The 20777-nt window shown below is 38.9% G+C and overlaps 3 protein-coding genes across 12 annotated transcripts in view; 1 reads left to right on the forward strand and 2 right to left on the reverse strand.

The window, feature by feature from the left end:
- The window catches only part of LOC107220705 (protein crumbs), a 35778-nt gene extending 31760 nt beyond the window's left edge, over positions 1-4018 (reverse strand). For all 6 annotated transcript variants that reach the window (XR_006903603.1, XM_046735864.1, XM_015659390.2 and 3 more), the window contains exon 1: positions 3801-4018. Coding sequence is in view for 5 of the 6 variants with exons in the window: in XM_046735864.1 (XP_046591820.1) it covers positions 3801-3825 (25 nt within the window). In the remaining variant the exon portion in view is untranslated. The remainder of the gene's footprint in view (positions 1-3800) is intronic.
- A 1114-nt stretch (positions 4019-5132) lies between these two features.
- LOC107220703 (digestive cysteine proteinase 1) lies at positions 5133-9321 on the forward strand. Its single transcript, XM_015659385.2, has 12 exons — positions 5133-5279; positions 5796-5848; positions 6617-6769; positions 6926-7098; positions 7187-7291; positions 7374-7533; positions 7635-7827; positions 7929-8146; positions 8229-8329; positions 8428-8559; positions 8647-8836; positions 8923-9321. Exons 2-12 carry the CDS (start codon positions 5809-5811, stop codon positions 9114-9116), a joined length of 1659 nt encoding a protein of 552 aa, XP_015514871.1. The 5' UTR covers positions 5133-5279; positions 5796-5808; the 3' UTR covers positions 9117-9321.
- On the reverse strand, positions 9157-20776 carry LOC107220704 (eyes absent homolog 4). Of its 5 annotated transcripts, none has more exons than XM_046733675.1 (10): positions 20342-20776; positions 15767-15871; positions 15272-15393; positions 14890-15052; positions 14209-14389; positions 13897-14032; positions 13617-13706; positions 13175-13449; positions 12480-12936; positions 9157-12378 (listed from the first exon to the last, which is right to left on the reverse strand). In XM_046733675.1, the coding sequence occupies exons 3-10, from the start codon at positions 15381-15383 to the stop codon at positions 12197-12199; spliced, it is 1596 nt and encodes a 531-aa protein (XP_046589631.1). In that variant the 5' UTR covers positions 15384-15393; positions 15767-15871; positions 20342-20776; the 3' UTR covers positions 9157-12196. The 5 variants fall into 5 exon arrangements, with proteins under 5 accessions (XP_046589631.1, XP_046589632.1, XP_015514874.1 ...); XM_046733676.1 differs by having other exon boundaries at positions 15767-15881; XM_015659388.2 differs by lacking the exon at positions 15767-15871 and having other exon boundaries at positions 13184-13449.
- Position 20777: the final 1 nt, after the last annotated feature.

Here is a 20777-nt window from a genome sequence, read left to right on the forward strand (position 1 = left end):
TATTCGGTTTGAAAAATATGGTTTTCGCAGATACTTTTAACACAACATCGCCATCATTTTCAAAGTCAATTCTTCGTTATTCAAATCACTGTGCCAAAATATCCTTCGAATAATCACTTCGCTGCAATGAGGAATACATTAGCACGAATTCACGCTCCAACGGTTAAAGATTGAAGTGTTCACTTCTCATACTTTATGGTACGCAAAACTAACACTATTTTTTTTATTACTCCAGATCAGAAGTAAAGAATATCGTAAGAATTCTCATGATTCTTTCACCTTTTGAGCTGAATAACTGTATCAGAAATAAATTATCGACCGTTGCAAAATGTAATTTAAGCCACGTAAACTCCACGCATTGTACAGCACATGCACCGCAGGATATAACGTACCTATAGATGTTCAACACCTGAGAATTAGACGCATAATAAAATGAAACACCCGATACTCTTTTCTGTGCAGTGCGGTATAATGCAATATGAACTAATTTAAAAAAAAAAATTGACCTTAAATTTAACCAAATACCAAACTTGACGCAGGATTTTGTTCACCCGGAATTTTAGAGCGCAGTCTTCCATCTCTTTGTTTAAGTAAATACTAGTTTTAAAAAACGCGTACATAAAATTAAACTACAGAATTATGGAATTATTTTATTCATCATATCATTGAATATTCTCCAATGTAAAGAGTTATTCTCTTCCCGTTGAATGTGGGACAGAAACTAATGACGTATAATAATGCAACGAATTGTTTTCAGCAGCCTCTGGGTTGTATCAGCATTCATACGCACAATGCGGGGGAGCACAGAGAGAAAAACAACGAATCGTACGTGATGACGATTTCCAAAGTAACCCGCCAGGTCGACTGTTACAAAGTCACGTTTTCACCGGTTGAGGCGAGTTTCGCTGCAGGCTGAACGCGTAATATCAGCGTGCAAAGCACGCGAAACTAATGAAAACAACCGTAGGCTGATATAACGTACATTAGTGTAGAGATGCGGTATAAACTCGTCTAAAAAGTCACACAGGTTTCAGATTTATTTCTTGTTCTTCCGTTATATATATAGGCATCAACCTGATGCGTATCCTTATCTTGCTGCACTTTTCGAGTATGTACCTGACTCACTTAGGAGTTAGGAGGAAGCGGATCCTCTCAAGAGTCAGTTTTTTCTCTCGGGTTCTTATCTGCCGTAGCATAGCGTTTTCATGTGTGTATAATGTACATACATATATATGTAACGCGGCATGCGGCGAGAAATATTCACCCGCATCTCTCAAAAACGTATTCGTATACATACACATAGTATATAGGTATATGTAATCGTTTTCTTCAGCGGTATATAAATTCCTGTTTGATAAGTACCGGCTTGCAGTTGCTGCACCTTCGTGAAGAACTGATACACACGTTTACCGTGTGATTCATTGAAAGACAAAACAATGAAAAGAAGAAAAAAAATGTGGAAAAGCTACCACAGATTGTAATTATACTGTTACAATTATTACACACGTGTAGATGAGCTGATTTGTTTTGCGAAACATATTGTATTATGACGTAAAGCGGCGTTGCGTTATTTGGTAAACTTTTGCGGGTATATGACGTTCATTTGTGAAAATTCTATCGGCGTTATTCTAGAGAGTTACTATAGTTACATACAAATATCATGAAGCCTGGTGGCAAATGCATGTGGAACTGGTATAGAATTACAACAGGCATGCAAGCGTGTCAAAGTCTGATATTTCCCGCTAACTAATTGTAAAATTAAGCTGTTCACTATCCGCATCCGACGCTCCGCTGCGAAATAAGAGCAGACTGTGCGAATATTCACGATTTATTTCGTAGACGGGTAGCAAGTGTGAATTTTTTTTCTTTCACAACCGCGCGAGGAGATTTCTGACAAAATAACTTATGGCCTGTACCGGGAGATAATTATCACGTTGAAGCGAAAAGTGGAGATTTTTTTGCTTAGGATAAATTCAATCGGCAGCAATATAATTGTAAAACCAAATACCGAATATTTTTAACGCGTTTTTTTCCGGCGCAGCCAATCGACCGGCGACCACATGGCCCGCAAAGAGACGCAAGCGGCGACTTCCATCGTGTTCTAGGCAATCGTTTCCCAGAGAAACGCTTGACGAAAACAAGGCATGCCTCTTGAAATATCAGTTATCCCATTCAGGTTCATATATAAGTGACGAATAGAGTATGCGCGTTGAGTGTATTTTTCCACGTTTTTTGGTAATTTGATACTCGCTTATGTATCTACTTTGAAAAGCATTTCGACTAGTCGACGCATTTGTGAAATTTTGCAGATATTCTTACATAGACTAGAAGGTGTAAGTTTCGAAGCTTTGAAAGCAAGTTATGGAATTTTTTTTGTTTAACCAACGTGTATTCAAGCTAATTTGCGCCTCCAGGTCTTAAAATCGAGAAATATGTTTCTAATTCGTTCGTGCATAATTTCGTCCGATATTTACAAAGCTTGGAATAATTGAAATTGGAATTTTCAACCTGTGGCATCGAAAACTTATATGTACCCTTTTAACAAACAACATACAGTATTGATGAATTGAATCGACGAATTTTCCTCGATCAAATGTTTTTCCTATGCCTGCAGCAACGAAGACTCAATGTGTAGAATAGCTGTATTGTATATAATACGAGGTTAATTATACTCGGATAAAACGAACTGTAATTGTAATTCAGAAAGCATATCCGGGAAAAAGAGTCGGCCGACGAAATTTAAGATTTCACTTACAATGCTACTCAATGGTAAAGAGAGAAAAATAATGAAATTGAAAACAACTGCTCGATCTTCGATCAAATTTCTCTGGCTCTTATACGCGCATATTACTGATTTTCCATTCTGGCCAAGCTGGATAAATATGAGATTGTTCCACGTTTTAAATCAACATTTATTCTCTGCATGACAGACCAAAAACTCAAGTGAACTTTCTCCGTCCCGAGCAATAACAGATTCGTTTACACCGCCGCGGGTGTCTCTCCTTCCCTTTGGAATAAGTACGATCAAATATAGAAAACCGTAAGTATATAATCAATGGGGTTTCTTCGATGTTTGCCTATGTAATAAGTGTACCCAATAACAATGACAAAAGGTATTAAATCTTTGGTGAACGCAGTTTGTCGTCAAAAACTGTCGAGGACACTGTACACTGGCAGAATATATGAACTTGAAAGTGAAACGACACTGAAGATCTCATATTTTCCTGTATTTAACGCTTAAGGCGTAAAATGAAATTGGCAATACATATACGGCGAGTAATAAGTGAACACCGTAGGTGTTCGAATGTGCATCGTGTATTCGTGAACGGGGTACCTAAAACAATTACAAACAACGGCACTAAAGTAACCGGCATTACCTAATCCACAAAAATACCTTTGATGTACAGTTATGTACACTAAATTACAGCCTGACAATTATGCTTGTAATATGAACATGGCTACAAATTCAATTTGTAAAAAGGGTACTAAGAATAAGTGAAATTCGTTTTCGCTACAGTGAAATACGTGAATACGGCAAGTTTGAAGGGGAATTTATATAGAAAATAACTGTAAATACACGCCGACGGTGGGTGAATATTCGTCACCTGTCAGGCTTCGCGTGTCGTGAATCAGAGAAGAAATTTTACCTGGGAATCGGTAAAACCCGTCGCGGTGGGCGAGTTTTGTATTTTCTTGCTCACGTAGGTTCTCACAGTGAAACTATTTTAATCCTAAAACTAACGAAACTTTACGGCACGCAGAGGCGTTAAGTCAGGTGTGTTTTGAAGCACGTTACTCACCTGCCACCGCAGCGAGCACCCGCATTTCTGCGTTGAACAGGTAAAATCTGGCTGGTTAAAAGCGGGGAAAATCACTCCACAAAATTCACCGTAACTCGCAACACATCGCAACGAGACTTCTGAGCGCTGTTTTTTACACTCAAACGCGATTTTAGACCTGTTGCAAAAATCGTTCGACGCGTACCTCAAGCTCGTATCAACCACCGGCACTACCGACCACAGAGAACTGATCCGAAAATCGGAGAACGCCCGTGGCTTCCCTCCCACTACATTTCTCGAATTTGTAACAAGTTCGAAACTACACCGTCAGGTGGCGGCACGAAACAACGACAAATCGAATCTCGATGTTGCGGGCCTTTCAACGAATCAGCAGAGCCATGAATTGAATAAAAATGCATTTGCAAACACGCTGTTGATGCCTGGGGAAAGAGAATTGGACAGTGATCGTTATTACAGACAGCACGAACCCAGGATTAAAGAAAAACAGCTAGATAATGCTTGAAGGTGTTAATGAATACACATTTCTGTTTCTTTCTAATGATCAATATATTCATTTGAATTCGTTTTGCTTAGCTCCGAAGCATTTTTGTCATTACGTGCTAATGACGGGCCCAACTGACGAAAACAATACATGAAAATAATAGACGATCATGGCTGGAGTTGAATTATGCCATCGTTCACAAACTGATTCACAATAATTGTCGATGGTCGAATTTAGCATCGTGATAGAAAGAAACTGCCAAAAATATTGAAATGATCTCTACCCAGTATTCCGATTAAGCAGTATTCCATTCAACGTGATTTTTATTTGTAAATTGTTAAGCGCAAAGTTATAATAATTAATATTTTAACATAGAAAACTTGTGTGTGGACTGATCGAAACGGTAATACCTCAATGTAAAAATAATTAGTCGAGACTCGTTGAACCACCTATTATTCTTATGCCAAGGATGTAATATCGGAAATTCAAGCAAATTATTTCACAACCTCAACCCTCAATTTCCAATTTCGTAACGAATATATTTTTTAAATTATAATGATCTGAGTTTTTCTTATGACACTTCGAATCGCAACCCAGTCCAACCTTTTGTGACATTAGTGCGATTTTGTTACTTCAAATTGGTGAAATATCCGTCGCTAATCTCCGAAATTAGCAGCTGTTGGCATTCATAGTCGGTAGGTGTGAAGACCGACTAGAAAATTAAATGGTATACGTGAATAAATGTTAAAAAATCAGTCGGTAACCGTAACTTCTTTGCTCCCTGAAGCACGATCATTTTACCAACATAAATGACTACGGGGCAAACAGTTCGTAGGTGACGCTGCATTAATGAGCTGCCTGTGCTGCGATCTACTTGTATTACAGTTCAGTGGTCTCGTCGGTTGTCACCGCGATTTAAAGATCGCGATTCGAGACCAGTTTTTTGCCTGTCAGTCTGCGCATCACGCGCATTAACGTTAGCTGTATTCTTGATTTCGGTAAGTTAAAATTTTGTATTTAAATATGATTTCAGTATTACTATCGTCGAATAATTTTGGAAGACGATTGATTATCGATATATAGGATAAATATAACAGTTATTATAACAGTAATTTACTATTTTGTCGACCGTGAAGAATTATTTAAATTTATCCTGACTATAACAGAAAATTATTTATATGCTAAAACAATTTATTGCTCGTTGATTATTATTTCTGTATTTTCTGTCCAACTAAGCATTTATTCAATATATCTTGCTTCTGGGCACAACTCGATCAATTCTATTTCTATCAGAGTTCAACGTTCGTTTAATTTATTTGTTGTATTAAATCTGAAACATTTTTCTATCATTAGCTTATGGACTTTTATTTTTTTAAACTCAACCTTGCGAGAAGGTATAGCGATAAGGCAAGGGGAGTATAAGTTTCCTAAGGTCATTAAGCCACAACACAGATGATAAGAGTACTTGAGGTCAAAACTGATAGCTTTGTTAAGCTGTCTACAATTTGTTACAGATATAGGATCAACATGGCGGGGATCACTGCCAAAGTAACCCTAGTTTTGTTAGGTATGTACTGAATAAATAAAATGCTATATAAAAAATAAATGCACTAAAATTGGTTCGCAGAAATTCATATCAATTTTGTACACTCCATTCCTCAGCACAAGACGCTTGCCATTCCATGGCCAAAAAACATTTCTTGATTCAATCGTGGTATTCGAAAAGTCATTTGCTTAGTTCTATTTGAATACTACTTTCTCAGTTAGTCGGGTCGTTGCTCAAGCCAAGATAAAAATACCGCAATTGTGTATATATAGCCTGCATGTTTGGCATGCATCATGCAATAGCATTGTTGGTCAAACAGTAACAATGTTAGACACGATATTATAAGGTACATGATGCTGATGTTATCACATAGTTATGGTTATGGTCTAACGCCAGTTATATTTATAAATTCTGGTATACGATCACATTTCATCCGTGTACTAACGATGATAATTCTGCATTAGATTTCAGTGGATCAGCAAATCTAAATTGCGGACTTAGCGACACTCATCCAGTGTATACAATTTCATATTGAAAGTACAATATTCGCATATTTTATTCTATTTTAACAAAATTGGAATGGTTTAAAAAAAATGCAATGTACAATCTGCTTCATCATCAAATTGTTATAAAGTTGCCACACAGGTTTATAAAAGTGAACTGCAGCGATGTTAGTCTTATTATTAGCTTCATGAAGCTTGACGAAATCCTTTCACGACATTCAACAACCTTTGAAAATGTTCATTGACATTATCGCTTGTTTTAGAAGTATAGTTTTTCTTTTTGTAGGAATTTCTTGTGCTGTTGCTGGAAAAGTACCAACCTTTAGTACCGCATATTCAGCAAAGGGAACACTTTATATACCTTATGCAGAAATTCGCGAACCATTTTATGCATGGTATGACTCTAACAGAGGATCCAGCCGAATTGACTACTATGGTGGTATGTATTATTTCACCCAGTAAATACTTGTTTTCATGTATATTCAAAAAATCATGTAATTTCTTGTTCTTACTAATTACCTACCAATAGCAGCTAGGTAGCTACAATTTTTTTTTCACTACTGATCATGAAATTTCGTATTTTTATCGCCGATAGGAATGGTAAAGACTTATCAGTTGGCGAAAGAAGGTGAAAACGGTATTTCTGTGAAGTTGGCTCCGATCACAACTGAAACTGATATCAATAAGGAAACATGTCTTCAAGTAAATGGAACCAGCGACTCTAAAATACTTCCACAAACAATTATTCCCGATGCAACTGGAATGGAGGTAATTCGCGCTAAAACACTACGGAGTTTATCATTTTCATGTCTATCATAATCTTATTGCTCATTGTAATTAAACAATTTTTCAATAGTGCATCGGTGAAGAGATTATCAATGGACTTCACTGTGAGAAATGGCGACGTGTAGAAACTTTTGGAGAAAAAGCAAACAAGTACACATTGTGGATTCGTTACAAGGTTTGTTAATTTTTTCAAAGATGTTGACAGTGGTTTAATTTGTCATTAAATGCAATAATGCCGTCAATATTTACATTTACAGAAATCGCCGAAATATCCACAAGTTAAAGAAGCTATACCAGTCAGATATGAAATGCGCGGATTCAACTCTCTTCTTGGTTCCCACTACGACCACTACTACTTGGAGTATGAGTGGTATTCATTTGATACACCAAGTGCTGATGTATTCGAAATCGCCGAAAGTATGTTCAACGTATTAGTTGCATTTTTATCTTTAGAAATGAAATTTTTTTTCTCTAATATTCACTGTCATATACTATTTTCATTTATTCACCATTTTTAGATGATACTTGTGTTACATTTCCTGGGCCAGGGGAAAACCATATTTACACATTCAATCCGATGCGCGAATTCGTCCATAATTATGACGAACATGTAAATACTGAATTTGATCATTTTGGAAAGGCACATAAAAAGCATTATACAACCGAGTTGGAACAAAAGCGTCGGAAGGAAGTTTTCAGACAGAATTTAAGGTAGTGCCTAGAGTAACTGAATAATCTTGGAGGTCACAGGGCAGCAATTAACGAATTACTAAATAGAGACTTGTTCACCGAAATTAATTCATGTTATATAGGTACATTCATTCTAAGAATCGTGCAAACCTTGGTTACCAATTACAAGTTAATCACTTGGCTGATCGTACTGATTTGGAAATGAGGGCTCTCCGTGGAAAGCAATATACCAAAGTATCTGACAACGGTGGCCTTCCGTTTCCGTACAATGTAGATGAAGTTCAGGATATTCCTGAATCTATGGACTGGCGGTTGTACGGAGCTGTTACTCCTGTAAAAGGTAAGGCAATATTGATTTTTCAGCACATCTTTTGTCTTTCACAATCATTACAATCAAGTTTATTCCTTGTGAAATGTTTTAGATCAATCCGTGTGTGGCTCTTGTTGGAGTTTTGGTACTACAGGTGCTGTAGAAGGTGCCTACTATGTAAAATACCACAAACTACTCAGACTTTCCCAGCAAGTGAGTGAGACTGAACAGTTGTTTGACAATTATATTGCGAATACTCACTATGAATACATAAATCCCTGCTCAAAACAATAATCAACAATAACGTATAGGCCCTAGTTGACTGTTCCTGGGGTTTTGGCAACAACGGTTGTGATGGTGGTGAGGATTTCCGAGCGTATCAATGGATTATGAAACACGGTGGCCTTCCAACTGAGGAAGATTATGGCGGTTACATAGGACAGGTATTGGATTGTATTCAACCATCTATTTTTTCTCATTTCATAAACGATTAAAAATCAACATATACTTGTTACCGATCTACAATTTAGGATGGATACTGCCACGTCGACAATGTAACTCTGACCGCGAAAATGACTGGATTTGTCAACGTGCGTTCGGGTGATCCTAAAGCGTTGAAAATCGCAATTGCTAAACACGGCCCCGTCTCGGTTGCCATCGACGCATCTCATAAGACGTTTTCATTCTACGCTAATGGAGTTTACTACGAATCGGCTTGTGGTAAATCATGATGATGAGATTATATGATCTGACTATAGGACAGTTACCCAATGGGTTTTCACACATTGTTTTATTCTATTTTACAGGAAATACCGAAAAACAGTTGGATCATGCCGTATTAGCAGTTGGGTATGGTACCTTAAATGGTCAAGCGTATTGGTTGGTGAAAAATTCCTGGTCCAATTATTGGGGAAATGACGGCTATGTTTTAATGGCACAGAAAGATAATAATTGTGGCGTTCTAACTGCACCTACATACGTTTCTTTTGATAAGAAGTGATACACTTATGGCTGGAATCCAGAAATATTTTTTTATATTCTTTTTGACTATTAAGTCTGCTGTTAATGGGCAGGTAAACAATTATGTGTGGAGCTTTGATCAAGCATAATGAATTTAATAGATAATTAAAGAATTTTAGTACATAGTTTTAGTAAGGGAAAAGTGTAATTTGATACTGATTCAATAAAAAAATTGTTATCACGTACTGATGTGGTGTGCTTTGCATGTATTTATCTTCATAGTTTCATATTCCGTAATGCAGAGAATGATTTAGCGACATGTAGCTTAGATAAGCAACGATCAATCGAGCACCAGTTTTCAGGTCTGAATTTAAGCATGTATGAACTACATTCTTTGCTATTTAAAATTCAGTGCTCAATTCTTAATTTTACAGTATGTACCAAATGGTATTATCCATTTCTCACGCTCTACCCATGATTTTCATTAAAGTTACTTAATGATTTTAGATCGATTGTGAATGGAATAGTTTTTATTGTTATGTAGATAGTAACAGTTCATCTGTAGTATGTAATAACGAGCAGCATTGGTTTTACAAAGTAAGTAAGTCGTATGAGATTCAGGTGCGTTTCAATTCTTTAATTTCACATAATTTCTGAAGAGTCGAATCTGGAAGATATTTCAAGTTAGATTTACATAATTCATATCAATAAAAATTTAACTAAATGAAGATTTACTCTTTACTCAAGAACAGAAGTAACGTAAGCTATTCTTTCACCAAATAACTGTCACTTGTAGAAGCAGCTTAACAAGTAACTCAAACTCGTCAGCAAACCTCGAAAGTACGAATCTTACAAAGATAAGCCTTGTTCTCTGCAAATTTTTGAATATGTAAAAGGTTTCAAACCGTTTATAAGTCGTAATCGACGAATTTAAATAGTGAGACTTTTAAATAAAAATTGTCCCCCGTTGACTAGCTCGATTCAAATAACGATTTTCTAATTTTGTTAATTTGACATGGGACATAAAAATTTCCGTCAACACTTTGGCGCTTCTACGTAAAATATTTGAATATCGAGTGATTTCTTCTTATTGGCATATACAACAGGATCCGAATTATAAAGATATCTGTTAGGTAACAATCATATCGACTAATCAATATTTAGGAAACGAAATAAACAATGAGAAAATAATCTACCAGCTGGAGGGACTACTCTTCAGCTGCTCTTGATTAAAATCATTATCCAGAAACAAGTATATAGGTACTTAAATATTTAAAACACTATAATACATAGAAAGGTACAGTGTAACGATTAATTCGTACCGTGTGAGCTGAATATTTACGATAATTTTTTTCTTAAATATTTTTTCTTCAATGTTATTGAACTATAGTTTACCTCCGTATGATCTGTGAAGGTATAAAAAAATATGAGTTTATTCGCTTATTCAATTATACTATATTTGACGTGAACATGGGCATCTTTTGTGCTTTATATGTAACTTTATCTTAAATTCTACAACATACAACGAAGATAAATACATCTCAGGTAAACGATCAATACAAAATCGCGCATTGGTTTCGCACAAATTAAGCGTAACACTGTCGGGATATCAATATATTGTGCACAATTAATTTGTGCTAGCGGAATGTAGAAATGGAAAATCTTTTCTTTCATTATTAATGTAGAAATAACAAAGTAGGTCAGTAATTTCTTCAGGCACGACTGTAGATTAGACGAAAAGTCATCCTCGTTACATGCTACACGTTGCAGTGCTAATTTCTTTCAGTACGTTACATTCGATACGATGGAATACTCTATATTTAAGGACAAAACTGTCGTGTAGAATATTACGTTACGCACTTATCGCATTTATCATCCATTTTATACTCTTAGGCCGCTGTAAAATTCGTAATGCCTTGTGGAACGAACATGAGTTATTAATTTAATATTTTTTGCTACGCGTTTAGAAAATGTGGGGTATATTTCAATATTCATGTACGCAAATTTGGCACGAAAATATTTCTATTAAGGCGTCCTGAGGATTTCTCAGATGTTTACCATTTTTCATCGTTATCGTTTGTATATTTGTTTATTATTTTTTTTTTTTTATAGACGAAAATTTGGAGTGTCTGTAAACCGGGACACATGTATGTTCGACTGTACGGTCGTGCCTTAAGCAGGGTATTTTTTTTTGTTTTGCATCATCGCCATAGATAATGGAACAAGTATACTCACCAGCATTTAGTTAGTTCAACAAAAGTTGAGAAACTTTTCGGAGATTTCAAAATGCACAAACAGCACTTTGATTGCTGAGAGGCGTTCAATGCTGACTGGCCTCTTTTCCGTTTGTTATTTATATCGTATACACTCAATAATAATTGCTACATGTCTAGTTAAGTACATTTAAATGACACCTTACATCTTTTTTCATATTTTTCCCTCAACATTTCATATCTATACACACACACAGAAGCTCGCTAATGTTTGTTTCGTTTAAAAATTTTCATATAATTATAGATATAATTTAATTGTTTACTTTCGTTTTCTATCACTTGTGGACCCTGGACCAATACATCGCGTACATCCGATTATTGGTTAATTTGGCCGAGTTTCGAGGACGCGCGATCCCCGATATGCATCGTATATAGTACGTATAACAAATACATAATAGGAATGATATTCCAGGTTCTAGAAAAGATGATTACCTCGCTGGTAAGAAAGGAGAGCAGAAAATTCAACAGCAGATTCAAAATGTTTTACTTGCAATGAGTGTAGAGGAGGCCGGGAAAAAGTGACTGTTGGATTTTCGAACAGTATTTACATTTTTTTTCTCTTTGTTAATTTTTTTTTTTTTTATTTCGTTTGGGATTCGAAAAAAAAATTTTAATTACCGTCGAGTGTCGGTAAAACAATATTTCTAGTAAAATCTGTCCAGAAAATGAGGTAAATAATGTATCTACGAAATTATTGCAGAACTGCGGCTAGCCGCGAATAGAAATATGAAATACCTTTGCCAATTTCGGTACTCTCCGATCAGTTAGCGAAGGTGCATCTTGACTAGCGACACCGTTGATCAATGGCATTGTTTATTAAAATAATTTTCAATATATCTTTTCTATTTTATAGAAAGCCCATTTCCAGAGCGTTGTACAACGCCTGGGTGTCGGAATGACTGTTGATACGCCAAAACGGAAAATTGTGCGCCCGGGCAGCCGTTTCTTCGTCAGATCCGTCGCCGATCACAACGTACGTACATCTGCGTCCAAATCTGGCCACAACTCGACCGAAGCAGCTCTCCTTTCCTGAAAAATTTTTACTGGAAATTGTCCCGTTTGCCCTAATCTCGAAAATGGCGATGGTATTTGAAACTCGCCACTCACCACATAGTATCGTTTTATCTTACCGATTTTTGTCGCTGAATAAATGTTCTCTATGGGAAATATTCCCCCGATTCCGAATAATAGTACTTTTGATAAGGCTGGTACGAGTTGGGTAGTGGTTACCAATATGTTGATGCAGTGACTCCTCTTGTTTATTAAATTCAAACATTTTACGGCGGAAGTCAGCCAATTGTCGGTCAATAATTCAATTTCCGTCCTCAACTGAAGCCACTGTTCTCGCTTGGCAGCCCCGAGAAGACCGCCCACGTTGTTTCGGTAATTACAATAAATTTCTTTGATCTTCCGATAGCGAAAGGCCAATTTTCTCATCCAGTCGACGCCTCCTCTGACGCCGGAAGCCAGACATATACCGTTGTTGGCCGATGCGCACTGAAAACCGTCGGTGGCAAAGTTGTACGACGACAAGTCTTGCCCATTGTCATCCGACGACACGTCGTCTACATGGACCTGATCACAGTCCTGCAAATATCAAAAACATATCTCTTATGTCTCGAACTTCAAAGTATAACGTCCGCGGTTCACCGGAATCCGTCAAGTTCCCTGCGTATTTGTCAGATTGAAATTGTGTAGAAAAATGTCTGCTATAATTTACCCACATTTCCATCAGATTTTCTTTATAATAAATATTCACATCAAATTTAATGCGACGGGTTTAACGTAATTAGGACAGGCATACGAAACAAAAATATTTACTCACAGCACTCACCTCGACGTCATTGAAAAAGAAATGCGTGTCGGCCAAGTTGTAGATCATTTCCTCCATCCGATAAGCGAGCTGGGCCAACAGCGGCGCGTCTTTTCCATGCTTCGTCGCGAATTGTCCGGTAAGCAGAGAGTGGAATACAACTATGGTTTCGTCCAGGTCCCAGATGAATATCCGGTCCGGCCCGGCTTCCGTCGTGTCCGCGGAACCGATACTGTTTCCGCTTCCGCTCTGCCGTCTTCCGCGTCTGCAGGGCTTCGCCGTCGCCCCTGTGTTAAATATCCTCTTTCATTACCCTCCCCCCTCACATGGCAGGTAAACGCGGCGTACGGGATAATTACACCTACGTTTCCAAACTCTTACTCGATTTTTCAATAATCCTAAACGATTTATGCTCGGTACAATCGTTGTAGACGTAATAACAAAATGTAATTACCCTCCACGCTGGTGGTTTCCCGCGTGGTGCTAAGATCGTTGGTTTCGTGAGATGGCGGGTCCAAAGTAAGCGCCGATTTCGAAGAGTCGTCTTGAAATAAAACCCAAAATAAATTGTCAGCTTTTGCGAAACACGCAGGTCACAATGAAGCCAGATTGAAACTGTACTCGATAAAGAACCGGCTTATTACTAATTTTAAACTAAATCATTCCTCGATGATACACACCGCATTAAGAAATGTATATTAATTTCCTTTAAATGACAAATCATTGTGTCGTACCTGTGAAATTTAAATTGCTAATGTTGAATGACGGGGGTGTCGTGTGATAGCCAGGCATTGGATAGTATCCGGAATACTGCAGTGGAACTCTATCATTTCCGTAAAGGGTGCTGCTGTAAGCGCTGTAGTCTAATTTCTAAAATACAAATGCATAAAAAATAAAAAATGCATGCGAACATCGTTCTGTCGGATATTATTGTTCGTGAAACAATTTGTGCCGAAGGGGGGGAATCGACGTCACATCCGACGCAATGCTGTTCGATTTTCCGACAAGACAATTCAGGATCCTTCGTCCTTAATTACGATACGTACTTGGGATGCCGACGATATATTTTGCCCGACAGATGGAAATGTGGTGGATCCACTGTTGTATCCTGCATAGCTCGAGTACTGAGCCATAGCACCAGGGGCGGTGTACGAGCTCAGGTAGGAACTCTGCAGCGAAGTATTTTTCGAGCTCGTTGTTGTCCCGTAACTCGGTGAATTGTACAAGCTGAAAGTATCGCCGGTTGGTTAATCACCTCTGATCTTTCGAAATTTTTCTCCAAAAATCTAATCGAATAATTTTCGTATCTCGCAGTGCCAAAATTTAGCCATAAGAACAAGAAACGATCACTCATTTTGGCCAAACCGTCGATCCTACAGCACCAAGGTTCGTGCGAATTCAATAAGACGAGCAGGAGTATTGCAAAATTTTTATATCTATCATGCTTTGAAGCGGCTTGAGACTCCGTTATAATGTTTGTGCAAGATTCAGCGTTGGAGAGTCAAGTGTCACGGATCGATCGAGCGTCGAGTCGAGTGAAACTTATGCACATTCGTACAGTATAGATACTGTTTATTGTATTACGCGTGCGTGTAGCAGCGGACTCGGAGCGATCTGTCTCGTAACTTGAGGCATAATGTTGAGAATGCAATGCAAGGCGGCCTGGATTATTAAAACCTCGTTGAGAAACATAAGTATATAGTAATGACGAAACACACGCAACGTGCCTGTTGTAATATTGATTTGCTCCGTACAACGAACTGTAGTCGGCCTTCTCCATGGAGTCAGGATACTCTTCCTTGTCTTCGGCACTTTCATCGATGTAAAGTTCACCCCCCGGAACGTTGTCGCTTTCCGGGCACTCTTGGACCTCGTTTTTGACCTCGGTGTCTGGAAAATTTCGCGCTGTTACGCACCGCTTCACATGTAAACTTGTTGTTGTAACTTGATTACTTCAAGGATCATTTGTTCTGTTATCTATTTTATTCGGATTATCGATATAGGGGTGCAGGTGTCATCCAAGATGCGATTCTTCAGTGCCGATTGAGATTTAAGAACGCCCTCCGTGCGGCGAAGAAAGAAACGTAGGGGGCCAAAGATTTTATCTACCATTGTTCGTGGTGCGCGGATGCTGGACGGAGGCTTCCGTTGACGAAGACACGTTGCCAGCATTGTCTAGAACCCCGGCCGGTTTCGTGGGATCATTGTCTTCGGTTAACATATCACCTTATCTGGAACATAAGCGCATATTATACCGGTATATTTGTCGAATGAAAGATTTGAAACTTCGATCCGCAGACCGGATTCCCTTGTATACGGGTAAAATCAACAGTTGTGGACTGTATGACTCTCCCGATATGCACGATGCGAATTGTTTTAAATCTCTTCTCATATATGCCAGGAAATATCTTATGATAAAGTGGTCAATGTGGATCCCGGACTTTATGGATTCCGTAAAGCGACCACCAAGCCGAGGTGCGCCTGCAGGCATAGTTAGGGTATCGGAGAGATAGCCGATGCACTGCCTGCTGGAGGGTACTCAAAAATTCATTATTGGCGGCCAATTGCGTGTCTGGGAGGTGGCAAGGTACGGTGGAGGCGTACCAAGATCGTTCCTGGCGAGCCAATGAAACTGCCTTTCGCTGCGTTTATGTTACGTATTTTTCATGTTGCCAGGTCACTGTCTACGCTGCGCTCCGCCTTTCCTACCTGCGAACACCTAATACTGCACATCAAGTTTTTCCTCGAGCCTTAAAAGTGCGATTTTGTGTCAGAAATCATGATAGATAGATGTAACCCCGGAAATTCCATCTTCACGGTTACGATATCGAAGCTTTTGTTACGTCCCGATTTTCTGTACACTCCACACCTTTACCCAACAAGAATTAAAGTCATGTTCAATTAATAAATGCTAGAGCGATGCGTCGTTTGTAAACAACAAAAAAGCTACTTCTTTCTGAGTCAAGCTTAGCATTCCTACCGAAACGAGCTCAAACTCGGTAGGTACGAAGGTACAGAATCAACCTCACGTACCTGTAAAAAAAAGTTACAGTGTAGCGTTTATGAAAAGTGTTCAGTTGTCCGTGTTTAAATAAAGATTTTAAATACGCACTCTTTATATACAGACCGCAGCGTTCTCGCGAAGAATACTCAAGAGCTGGCCACTTTTCGCAACGTCGACAATTAATTAGACACCCAGACTAAGCAGTCGCGATTAGATAAGCACAGTCCAGTGCTTGCCTGGGGAATGGATAAGAGGCCCGGTCTTTAATTCCGTGCCAGAACCGGCAGTCCCTGCCCTTTGGAATATCCACCTCTTAAGATCAAAATTTTTGCACGTTGGATGTGAGCGTAAGGGTGCAGGGAAATCTGTATTGTACATGGATGTAACTGTAGTTTATATGGATTGTCATGTCGGATGGGATTAGGCAGGACCAATGTGCCCGGACTTCCTGTCGAAGAACCGCAAATCGGTGGGCTTATTTTCGTATGCTACGCGAGAAGATCGCGAATCCCGCGGCGAAGTCCCGTGGCGAAGTGATTCTTAGCAACAAAACCGGTATCGTCGTTTCAATATGCATATGCGTTTCGGCACAGGTGTAGTGAATTTATTACACGTACGTCAATATCGTACAAGTTAGGATGGCAGAAATTTCCGAGAATTAGATTAATGCTTTGTTGGAATCAAGAAAATTAGACGAAAAGGACGTTCGACGGACACAAGGGAAAGTCTGTCGTCCTTCGAAGTTTTTTATACGTCGGAATTGGAACAGTTTGGAAAATTCTTTGATAGTTTTTACAGAGAATTTTCGAATAATTGTATACCTAGAAAGGGTTCGAGCTACAAAAATATCTGCAATTCTAGGGTTCCAATAATTAAAAGTCAAATGTATTCGGGAGTCTCGTGATGAACTTTAATTTGCACGTCAATGTGCAGAGATTTTCCACAAAACTCGTGAATAAATTCAGAATAATTTCTACGTACGTTGACGAAATTTTTAACAGAATCTAAAAACCTGTATTTTACAAGTAAGACAATGAATGCCGGTCCAACATGCAGGAACAATAAACTTTTCCACGAGTGCGAAATGATATTTGACTGCACTATATATCCGATCTCTCGCATATGTAGGTGCACGGATTGTTTATTTCATTCTGTGCCGGAGAAGGTGTAAACTTTTTCAGCTAACAGTGGTTGTCCGTTGCGCAGCCGCACGTGATGACTCACAAAGTTTTTTGAAACTCGATACGTTCCTTGAAGAAATTTAGTGCCGCTGTAGTGTAGCCGGTTACGCGATTACACTTTGACTGCATGTATCATTCAGCGCGAATTCAATCGTCCACTTTGATTTGTCAGTGCGGAAGTTACTTCTCATACGCCAAGGTAATAAAAGAAACGATGCTCTTCAATAACAATTTTTAGCGGAAGAATATCGCCACTGTGAATCGCAGAATTCAAACACTAGTTCAAGTGATGAGTGAGCTTTTTTCAATATATAAGTAGACTTGTTGGATTATTTTACAAAATGTAATGGATATTTCTCTCTGTTTCATTATTTTTCTCCCAAAAATGAAATTCACTCGATTTACACATCTTGCACTTACCGTTTTATCGTATAATCGTGGAACGAGTGAATTCGACTAGTGATAAAATTATACCAAATCAAATGAATAAGGATTCAATCACACCGTATCTATAACCATAATTAAAGTGTCCATTTATGTTTACATTCGATGGTTCATTGCCATAGGATCATGTACAAAATTACCGCGATGGGATAACTCTCTTCGTACTAATAAAACGTTTGGAGCCTGTAATGTATACTGCGATCACGATACACGGTGCAGTCGAGGTTTACGCTGCATGGAACTTACCACTCTATGCAAGTAGATACGTGCATCCACATACCTCAAATAAATATGAGCGGGTTATTTCTTTATCAAGAAAAAGTGCTTAGAGCTGCGGAGGGTTTGTCAGCAGTGTGACCTGCAACGGTGATAAATAGCAAAACGCATCCGACCCTGGCTTGTCTTTGAGTCGGTGTGAAGATGGCTGTAACGATTTATTAAATTCTGCCAAAAAGCGCATTCTACACGCGTCCCTACCACTAATTATTTCGTATCTATCTCCGTGACTATCGACCCGTCGGTACAACTGAGATTCGAATCAGGATTCAGAATATCCTGTACTACGTATAGCTTAACCCGTCTTATACGGCCGCTCGTGTTTTTTGATGGAAAGTTGTTTTTTCTCTCCCATTTATTTTATTTTCTTTTTTACATGCCGAAGCTTTATGCAGCCCGGCGGTCGGGGACAAAGAACAAAGAAAATCCCCCGTGACTTCGGATGTCACCCGCAAGACCGGGCCAACCTTCGCTTAGTTTTTTTTTTTTTTTGGTTCTTTTTTCATTTCGTCGAAAATTTGTCACTTTACGCAACGTGCAAAAACACATGCAGCACATTTGAGCTTGTAGGCCTAGACAACGTAAATTAAACATACCGCTACGCCAAAAATACCGTTTTAATACGTAATTAAACAACTTTTGCAGTTTCTTTGTACGGGGAACGATACAAAGCCCTTCGACACGCTCAAAATTTTCCCTCATAAATTCTAGTGAAACTTTGAAATGCATAGCTGATCGCCAAGCCTGCATGAGCTGGGGTCAAATTTATACTATTACAAAGCACAGAAATATACTCACGCTACAAGCATTTGGGTCTGAATTTTTCTCTCTGATACAAACCGGAGGTATAACAATTACGAAACTAATTTAGGTATACGTTAATTGTATGCGATTATAAATCATGCCGTTTCTTCCAAAATTAAATTCAGCTATTCATGCATTGAAGGTGTATGTTTTTTGATTTACCGATTGCGTGGAAGACCAATAATAAAGTAATTAAAATCGTCGGAGACCGTTTGGCGAGAATCGAATCAGGTGGAACAAAGTTTGACAATGTATTTTCAAGTTTTACTAAATGATCGGCGAATATACCTATACTGTGGCAGAGGCAGGCGAAAATTTTTTATTGTAAACTCTCAGAGTTATAGTGCAACGAGAGAGCTAGCGCCTCGTTACTTGTATATGCTAGTGCGATTGTTCTCTTTACCAATTAAAACGTATTAGCGTTGACGAGGTAAACTGGGAGGCACAATGAGTTACACATGACCAAATAAGCGGTTCAAAGTTTTTAATTGTCAGTAACACGCGGACTATTTGAACCCAGGGTCGACACTGGCATAATTTCTACGTATTTCTATTTTCACAGAGATGGCATTTGAGTTTCAAGTGTCTCGAATACACGTGTCGTACAGATACTGTAATAATATTTACCTGACCCGAGAATTTTTTCAGGACTCGATAACCGCTGTTAACCGAAAAATATCTTAACTCTAACATTTCTAAGTATTGTTTGCCATCTACCTGTTGACGTACGTTATCGATCATCAAATTCCCCCGCATATGTAGGTATGTACACGCATCGCGTACTGTGCCTCAACGGCGTCTTTTACTTATTATTATCTAGCTTGCTGCGAATGACAATCAATTATGCACGTGACGTCGGCGTCGCTTAGATTACGATACACATTGAAATATTCCATGTCCGTAGGATTGCACGATATAACACGTAACTGCAGCTGGGCAGATTTTGCGCTCATAATTACATAACTCCTTGGTTAGTTAAAATTTTAGCAAAAACATGCAAACGACAGACGATAACTATTTGTTCAAAACAGCATACCGATTTCGATATTTCTGCACGTGTAGTAACTTCGAATAGGTGCACGTACCGAGGCTCGGAATTTCAACAGTCACGTCGATGGAACAGGATTGAGACGTCGTTGCCTCAATTATACAAATACACCACATGCCGCAGTAGGTGTTGATAATCGTTTGCCATCGACGATGGAAAATGAGTTTACACAGTTACACAAAGGTCGTCAGTGCAAAGGTACGAACATCGAGTACGCGAGAGAATCGTGTTTGTAATTCGATTCGTGGTTCGTACAAACCGGAGATGAATCTGACTGACTGCAGGATACACGATAAGAACGAAGGGTAAGAGCGAATCGTCGATCGGCTAAAGTACGATATTAATTATATTTCGCGGAGAGTTTGCAACTAGGACTCGCGGGGGTAGATTGATTCTCGTCTAATCACTCAATCGTCTCTAACCTTGGTTCTCCGTAGTCGGCGAGCCTTGGTAATCCAATTAAAACTTTGGCACAACCACCATCCTCGCCGCCATCCGGTGCACACACTTTTTTTTCACACCGCAATTGCCGGCCGTGGATGTCAGCGGCGACGCCTCCGCGATGAGGATGTGGAATCCCGAGACGAGGAGGACGACGTCAGGTCCCTTCGCAAGGGTTGAAGCGAAACATTCCCGTTTCAGAGGGTGTGCTTGCGGAGCGGCGATACGGGCGCGTGGGTATAAAACGATACGAAGCTAGTGTTTTTAAAAAAAAAATTTATCCCTCTATCGAATACCCGCCCCGTACTTCTCGGGGCCGAATTATACCGATCCGGAACACAACGCGCTCCCCGGCCTCGAATCGTACTCGCTCCTGCTGCGTGGATTCTATCGGCTCGGCCGAGTGTGATGCTGCTG

This window comes from Neodiprion lecontei, chromosome 3 (assembly GCF_021901455.1).
Source record: "Neodiprion lecontei isolate iyNeoLeco1 chromosome 3, iyNeoLeco1.1, whole genome shotgun sequence".
NCBI lineage: Eukaryota > Metazoa > Arthropoda > Insecta > Hymenoptera > Diprionidae > Neodiprion > Neodiprion lecontei.